Source organism: Colossoma macropomum, unplaced genomic scaffold (assembly GCF_904425465.1).
Source record: "Colossoma macropomum unplaced genomic scaffold, Colossoma_macropomum, whole genome shotgun sequence".
NCBI lineage: Eukaryota > Metazoa > Chordata > Actinopteri > Characiformes > Serrasalmidae > Colossoma > Colossoma macropomum.
The window spans coordinates 4,317,644-4,326,938 of record NW_023494786.1 but is presented as its reverse complement, the minus strand read 5'-3'; the positions used below and the strand labels follow the sequence as shown (position 1 = coordinate 4,326,938).

General features: G+C 39.9%; 1 protein-coding gene across 1 annotated transcript in view; it reads right to left on the bottom strand.

Moving 5' to 3' along the window:
- Window positions 1-9,295, bottom strand: part of gria4a (glutamate receptor, ionotropic, AMPA 4a) — a gene marked incomplete at its 5' end in the record, with an annotated part of 29,754 nt that continues 20,459 nt past the window's right edge. Inside the window, 2 exons of the mRNA XM_036556608.1 lie at window positions 1-1,256; window positions 4,338-4,588. Coding sequence (XP_036412501.1) covers window positions 4,340-4,588 — 249 coding nt within the window. The remainder of the gene's footprint in view (window positions 1,257-4,337; window positions 4,589-9,295) is intronic.

The window sequence follows — 9,295 nt, the reverse complement described above, 5'->3', positions numbered from 1 at the left end:
TGTGTACAAATTCTCCTCTTTTATTTCTCGTCTGGTGGGTAACAAAGAGAGAAAGAACACAATCCTGAAATCAAAACGTCCCAAACTAAAACAAAAAACACACAAATAACGTGAGGAAATCGATATGCAGATCGTTCATGTGCCCGGTGACCTAGTGCTACAGTGAGAGTGTGTGTGTGGACCCTGTCGAGGACGAGGATGAGTACACAGTCGTTCACTTTAGTTATCAAAAACAAGCCAGGTCAGCAGAACATATGCCGTGGTCTCACACTAGGTGGCGCTCTTTTAGTTCCTTTCCCTCTATAACTCTATATATGTGTACGCATATAAAATATTTTTTCGTAATTACAAGTTGTGTTGTTCTATATTCATTATTGCGATGATTTATCACCTAAGATGGTTTACAAAAAGGTGGCGCTTGTCTACAGGTATTTACATCCGTTTAAAAAGCAGTTTACGTCGTTTCTTCCGCTGCTTCATGTTTTCCCCAGAATGTACATATTTACGTTAATTAACTTATCGCTTAGCAACTACTGTGGTGTGTGACTGCATCGTCTTTTCTCTGTTTTAAATCAACTAAGCGATGTCACTCAGGGTGGCTAGCTAACGCTATAGCTAATATTCTAACTACTTTTTTTTTGCGTTAATTTCTCGGAGACTACAGCTGAGGAGGTCAGAGGTTAAAGAAAAGCGTGGTGCTCGTCTCGTTTCAAACAATGTGTGTGGAAAGTACAGGAAATTTACACAGTCCAGAGTTTCAAGTTTACAGTTTTGTGGTCTTTTTCTTTTTCTTCCGTGGGCGATGTTTCTGCGATGATCATATTAAGGCGTCTGAAATCCTGATGATAGTTCACGCCCTCTAGTGTTCACTTTGCTTTTTCTCTGCGTCCTTAAAATCCATTTTGCTGTTCAACTTCACATTTTGTCATTGTTTTTTTTTCTTTACATCCCAGATTCTCCGTGTGAAGAACTGAATCAGTGTAATCGTAGTTTTTCGTCAGTTTTTGTAGTCCAGGTGGGCCGGCCAGAAGCATGGCGTAGTCAGCAGGATTAGCGTGGCGTAAGGCACAGGGTGAGTTTTTTGGTTGCTATGGGAGCTCGGAGGAGGACACCACGGCGAGGGCGGGGCCGCGGCGGAGGGAGGGGCCAGAGTGCACGGCCTTAGGGCAGTCTGGCGTCAGGACACGCCCGTTTTCCCCCAGGCTGCCCGTGATCGACAGCCGGGCCTTGTTTCTCATGGCTTCGGTGAAGGTGAGCTAGAGAGGGAGGCGGGACGAGAGGAGGCGGAGTCAGAACACAACCTGCAGCTTCTCTTGAGAGGCTATCAGAATATGTAAATCACACAGTAACATCACAATGACACCAACCAGCAACACATCAAAGAACAGAAAAACAAAAAACAAAAACAGGAAACAAACAATGCAGGCAACAACAAACATCAACAGACATTTCAGATGTTCCACACTGCTCGACATCTGCATTTCTAACACAAACACATGCAGCCCTGTATGTTCAGATCTGTTTTGCTAAGCTAATGTTAAGATGTGAGGGTCAGCCATCTTTCATTTGAAGGCATAAATTTTGTGTAACATGTCAGTAAATTAGTGAATAATGTTCTATTGATTAATTCAGGCCCCGTCGACACGCATCCTTGTATTTTTGAAAACTTATTTTGGCCTCCTGTTCGCACGGAAACATATGGGAACAGTGTGCTTGTGCACGTGTTTTGTGCACGGTGGAATGTTGAGGAAATTCAAATCTGCCACAAATGATGTTACAAAGAATAACTCTCACATTTCCTCTCATTGACATTACATTCAGACTCATATATTTACTAGTACACATTTGCACACCCATATTAGCAACCACCTGGGATACTATATCAGCCTTTCACAACAGAGCATGGCCTAACAACTCCTTAGCAACACCTGGGATCCCATGGCAATGACCTAGCAACACCTTACTGACCACCTGGGATTTCATAGCAACGGCCTAGCAACACCATAACAGCCACCATGGATGAATTCAGATTTAAAATAAATCCAAACTTCATAAGTCAAAAGGGATGAAAAGCTCAGAAAAACTCAGATTTTCTGTTTGATCAGAACTGTGAATGTTTCAGAAACAGCAGCGTAACCATGGCAACATAAACAACCCCACAACAGTTGGACGGCTTTCTTTTACTTTCACATTTATACACACATATTAACAACCAGCTGTGACACCATAGCATGGCCTAACAACTCCTTAGCAACCACCTGTGACACCATAGCAAAGGCCTAACAATACCTTAGCAACCACCTGTGACACCACAGCATGGCCTAACAACTCCTTAGCAACCACCTGTGACACCATAGCATGGCCTAACAACTCCTTAGCAACCACCTGTGACACCATAGCATGGCCTAACAACTCCTTAGCAACCACCTGGGATTCCATCTAAACGACATCTTAAATCTAGTCAGTATATCTAATATTTCTTGTTCTGAAATTGTTGTAAGAATATTATAAGATTATTTAACTCATTTCAGACGTTTGTATTAGTTTTAAGTAATGTATTTTATGGAAGTGTCTTGCTGAGATCTCTTTTTTTTGCTGTGTAAAAATACTATAATCATTCTAAAGATATGTGACTTTATGGTCAATAACGAAAGTGAGATTTGAAATAAATCCAAACTTTATAATAACAAACGGGGTAAACAGCTAGAAAATGTAAAAACGTAGCCATGGCAACGTAAACAACCCCATGGCAGACGGCAGGCTTTCTTTCACTTTTTCAGCTTTTATTTTCTGGCAGGAATCTTTGAATCTGTGTCAGTGTTGAATTACGGAGGTTGGACAGCCTGCAGGACGAAGTTTTACGGTGTTTATAATGCTGCCGCCATCACACTGTTAGAAAATCTCAGCTTCAGCTTTGTGCTCTGTATTTCTTGAGGTGTATGACATCACATTTTTGGGGCATTGTTGCCCCCTACTGCACTGGCATGCTTGAGTCACTTTTGCCTTCGCGTGTGAACGTAAGAGATTTTCGCTGCTGGTGTGGAAAAAAATAAATAAAAAAAAATTTTCACAAATATGTTTTTAAAAATATCCTGATGCGTGTGGACGAGGCCTCAGACTGGCATCACCCTTTATATTATTACACTTTATTCCAAAGGTCATTCCAAATATGTGATATAATGCTGTATAACAAAAATAAGAGAATGAATCAGATAAAATGTGATAAAACAGCAGAACTCTGAATATTTCTGACAACCAAGCTAATTGATGTTACCACTCGTGAAGGATATGGCAAATTTAAAAAAAATTGTAAATATATAATTTTGAATTCAAAACATGTTGTTGTTGAGCCTCTTTATATCAGGCCCAGTCACTCTGAACTGAACATAATTCTACAACATTTCTATACTGGAGCACTTTGGAGATTGTCGTGTGTTACTTTTGGAAGTATGACTGATTATGCTGAAGTGGTTATAGATAAGAATTTATCAAAAATATATAAATAGCATTTTTAATTTAAGCACCACTCCCCACTCAAGCATTATTTTCATGTACACCACTTTTCCTCCAATGACACTTGAGAAGTAACAAAAAACAACAAAGAAAATGCATTTTTATTATCTTTTACACCCAAAGTGACACTGACCCATATGAACTATCGTGATACAGACCCCAAACAGCCCATTGTAAACTTTATTAAACTATATTTAAGCTTAAATAAAGCATTATAGATCGGTTTGCTGATGCAACTGAAAAGAAATGAAATGTGCAAGAAAGAGCCGAACATCAAACTTAGCACAGCAAACCATCATTAAACATTTCTTTTTCTTCTATAATGCTTTACTGCTGTGTAATGACAGTACTGCCCTCTTGTGGTCCTGTACAATCTAATATATGCATATATATTAGACTATGTTATGTTATTAAAAGCAGTTCTACAGTTCTGATTGTTCATTTGACGGCGGTTTGATTGATCTGCTGAGTAATTTATTTGTAATGCAGGTGTCTGAGACTCTGAAGCCAACAGCATACACATCATCCACTGCAGCCAAAACAAACAGAGCAATATGAGAAAAACAAACAGAAACCAAAAAAAAAACAAACTTCTATTCAAGGCAACTCCAGAGAAGCGATTATGAAATTAACAAAAAAAACAACAGAAGTAACATCAAAAACGAAAACAAACAGAAACATAAACGGCAAAGCGCAGGAACTGAAAGCTAAGAAGCCGCCACAACATCACAGACGGTCCGCCGCAGCTACGAGAGAGAAAAACACGAGGAAGAGCAGTGGCGACGGCCCCCGGGCCGGCCTGCGCGGGGACCCCTAGTTCCTACCCCTAAATCTTTACGCCATCAGAGCCGTACACGTTGTACCCCTCTCTATAAGTGGCTAAGTTCTGCGCGCTCGGGCTGGGAGCAGGGCTAAAATTCAGTTCTGCCGCTTCCACCTGCATTCGCTTAGCCTCGGCCCGCGACTTATAGCAGAACTCCACCAGCGCCACCAGCATGGCCAGCCCCAGGCCGCCCACCAGGATGTAGAAGACCCCTGCCACGTTGCTCAGGCTAAGCGCCTGGGAGCTCTTGTCCTGGGAGGTTGGAGGACGAGAGAGAGGAGGGGGAAAGAAAAAAACGAGTATTAGAGAGACAGACGGTGGCAAGAAAACTAGACATTTTCATTCAGTCACATCAACATTTACATCATTTACCAACAGTAGAGCTAGGCTAACATTCACGCTAAGCTAGTGCAGTTGTTTAGCTTTACATTGTTCTAGGCTAGTTCTTTTAATTAGCCTTGCATTCATGCTAGGCTAGTGCATTTACCTAGTTTTATATTGTTCTAGGCTAGCACATTTAGCTAGTTTTACATGTGCTAGGCTAGTGCATTTGCCTAGTTGTTCTACGCTAGTAAATAAATTTTTTGTGGGCTAGTACATTTTGCATTCATTCTAGGTGAGAATATTTATCTAGTTTTATTTTGCTCTAGGCTGGTTTATTTTGCTAGGTCATCATTGCTAAGCTAGTGCATTAGTCTAGTTCACATTATTCTAGTCTAGTTCATTTGACTTGCTTATGCTAGACTAGCACATTTGCCTAGCTTAACATTATTCTAGGCTAGTTAATTTTGCTAGTTTTATATGCTACAGTTAGGGTTAGTGTTAGTGCATTTGTCTATTTGTTCTGGGCTGGTAAATTACATTTTTCATGGCTGTAGTGTAACAATCATTGCTAGGCTAGTGCATTTGTCTAATTTTACATTGTTCAAGGCCAGCTAATTTCGCTTATGTTGCACTTATGCTAAGCTATAGCATTTGTCTAGTTTTAAACTGTTTTAGATTAGGTAACTTTTCTAGTTTTACAAAAGCTAGACTAAAGCACTTGTCTAGTTGTCTCGACTAGTTCATTGCATTTTTCATGGCTAGGCTAACAATTATTGCTAAGCTAGTACATTTATCTAGTTTTATATTGCTCTAGGCTGGTTTATTTTTCTTGTTTTGCATTCATGCTAGGCTAGAGCATATGCCTAGTTTTGCATAGTTCTAGGCAAGTTCATTTAGCTAGTTTTACGTATGATAGGCTAGAGGATTTAGTTGTTCTAGGCTAGTTCATTATGTTTTTCATGGCTAGTTTGATAATCATTGCTAAGCTAGTGCATTTGTCTAATTCTGTATTGTTCTAAGGTAGTTGTTTACATTTTTGTTGGCTAGTCTTACAATCATTGGATAACACACTCATGCTGGGCTAGTTCATAGGTTCGTCTTACACGCTAGGGTGGTACATTTGGCTGCTCTTACATTCATGCTAGGCTAGTGCATCAGTCAAGTTCTACTCTGTTACAGGCTAGTTCACTGGGCTAGTTTTCCATTCATGCTAGGTTAAAGCATTTGTCTAGTTTTTCTTCACTAGATCATTTGGTTAGAAACATTCATCTTAGGTTAATGCATAGACTAGTTATACATGCTAGGTTAGTCTGTTCAAGGCGAGTTTGTCTACTTTCACATGTTTCTCTGCTAGTTCATCTGGCTTGTCTTACAGTAAAGCTAGGCTAGTGGCCTGATAATAGTATATGGTAAAACATTTGCTTTAATTAGTCAATTATCATTTTAATTACTCAGTTAAGCATATGTAATAAGTACTTTGCATTGGAGACATGATAGTTTCACTATACATCTACATTGGCTAAAAAGCTCAAAACATCCTTCAGTTTAACACATTTTAAACGGCTTTATTACAATTTAACTGTAATAAAGCGAGAAACTGAAAAAGAAAGTGAAAACAGCAAGAAATAAAAAAATACTAGAAATTAATATTTAACTGAAATCTCTCAATTAGGGTGATTAATTTGTAAGTGCAGCCTCTCTAGTCTATTAGCTACTATTATTTAATGTGGGTGATGCTAATATAGAGACTCAGGCCTGTACTGTTTGAATCTGTGTGAAGTAAACAGAGAAGCACAGAAGTTTATCTGTATCTCTGTTCTTCTGTCTGATGGATGTAATCTGCTGTAATGGTGTAAATTAGTAATTATGTCGCTGCTGTGAAGCATCTCACGGCTAGTAACAGCTGAGTGCATCATTTCCATCTGGCTGCATTAGCTAATACTTCAGCGCGCCGGGCTAATGTGGTGCATTAGTGTGAGGCGCACTCTGCTGCGGTGTCTGAAGCTCCTCTGGACTGCACTGCATTAGCTCAAAAGTCCTCTAATGCTGAGGCCTTTAGCAGCACAGTAGGGCTTGGGAATGTACGTCAGGTTGTGCTGCATTATGGGATCATTCCACCATATTGACAGGGTTCATTCTTTGTTTACATGCTGCACATACTAATTTACACTGTAAGAGTTTAAAGAAATGGCTGTTTTAGGGTGTTTTTCAGTCTTGTAATGCTTTATATTGAATGAAATGAGATGGAAGTACATCTTAACCAACTCCAGAGAGATGCCAAACAACTATATAATGACAAAATCTGCCTTATTGACGGTCTGATCCACACAAACTGATGATCCAAATGAGTGAATGATCTGGACACGCTAACGTCTCCTTCTTCCATTACAAACATTTATTTCACTCCACCAGCAGATTTACCTCAGCTAGTTAGTTTACTAACATCTCTCACTCAGCTACTGGCAGATTTACCTCAGTTAGCTAGCTTAATGACATCTCTCACTCAGCTACCAGCAGATTTAACTCAGTTAGCTAGTTTACTAACATCTCTCACTCAGCTCCCGGCAGATTTACCTTGGTTAGCTAGCTTAGTGACATCTCTCACTCAGCTACTGGCAGATTTACCTTGGTTAGCTAGCTTAGTGACATCTCTCACTCAGCTACCGGCAGATTTACCTCAGTTAGCTAGCTTAGTGACATCTCTCACTCAGCTACTGGCAGATTTACCTCGGTTAGCTAGCTTAATGACATCTCTCACTCAGCTCCCAGCAGATTTACCTCAGTTAGCTAGCTTAGTGACATCTTTCACTCAGCTACCGGCAGATTTACCTCAGTTAGCTAGCTTAGTGACATCTTTCACTCAGCTACCGGCAGATTTACCTCAGTTAGCTAGCTTAGTGACATCTTTCACTCAGCTACCGCAGATTTACCTCAGTTAGCTAGCTTAGTGACATCTCTCACTCAGCTCCCGGCAGATTTACCTCAGTTAGCTAGCTTAGTGACATCTCTCACTCAGCTACTGGCAGATTTACCTCGGTTAGCTAGCTTAGTGACATCTCTCACTCAGCTACCGGCAGATTTACCTTGGTTAGCTAGCTTAATGACATCTCTCACTCAGCTACTGGCAGATTTACCTTGGTTAGCTAGCTTAATGACATCTCTCACTCAGCTCCCAGCAGATTTACCTCAGTTAGCTAGCTTAGTGACATCTCTCACTCAGCTACCGGCAGATTTACCTTGGTTAGCTATCTTAATGAATCTCTCACTCAGCTCCCAGCAGATTTACCTTAGTTAGCTAGCTTAGTGACATCTTTCACTCAGCTACCGGCAGATTTACCTCAGTAAGATAGCTTAGTGACACCTTTCACTCAACTACCGGCAGATTTACCTCAGTTAGTTAGCTTAGTGACATCTTTCACTCAGCTACTGACAGATTTACCTCAGTAAGCTAGCTTAATAGCATTTTTAGATTCAGTTATTAGTTTTATTTACTTAGCCAGTGACAGATTCAACCAGAGAGGATTCATACAATCTTTGACTTTGAAATTTTATTCCATTAAATGCTTCATATGTGCTGCTCACCTACAGCTCCGTCTGAATAGCTGATTAATCCTTCCTTTTGGATCTGTTTTCTTTAGTTTTGATCTGAATTGTGATCCGTTAGTAATGGAGATCCACATACCAGGCATCCCCGCAAACGTATGTAATCAGACCATAAGCTACAGATAAGCCAGAATCAGGGAAATCAGGTAGAAAAGTCTGTTTTTCAACTGTTCTAAACCAGCCTGGACTGACAAACCCTGCCATGATGGCGGACCACCCATAAAACATGAGTATGAGAGTTATGACATCATATTCCAAAGCCCTATACAGAGTGTAACTGGAGCTAGCGTCACGATTGTTGCATAATGCACATGCTAACATTATAGTGGCTCGTTCTGTTGGCTACAACTAAACTGATGTGAATGGAGAAATGATCTACTATCTATTTTTTTAGAAAAAAATGTGCGTAATCTGTAAATATGATGGCACGCAAAAAGATTTTCAATCAGCTAAAACAAAGCTTAGCAATCCACTTCCACTGTAGGCCTATATGGTAACATTACAGTGGCTCATATCTTTGAGAAAGATATTTAAATAGGAAAATGGAAACAGTATTTGTTATGAAAAATGAAATTATGTAAAAATGACGATACAGGAAAGAGTTTTCACCCGTAGCTTAGGAAAACGTAGCAACATTACAGTGGTTTACACTATTGTCTGAAATATAATAAATGGGAAGTGGTAGGGGAAAATGATTTTGGATTTATTTGGGAAAAAATTAGATTATGACATATTCTGTACCATCAGCTAAGCTCAGGAAGACTTAGCACCCCACTTTAAGAGCATGAAGTTTGAAAGTTCTTGTTTATATCTTGTTTTCAGAGCAAAATTTTATTTTATTTTTTTTTCTGTCGGCCCCGGAGACTGACCTTACTTCCCGAGTCCTTGGGTCCACATTCCCCTTTATCGTACCACCACTTGTTTTTCAGTTTGTCTAAGACTCCTGCTTCACTCAGTTTCAAAACTGCAAGGTTTACCGGGGTTCTTCACCAGGGGGAATAACATAAATAACATCATAGGACATGTTATTTT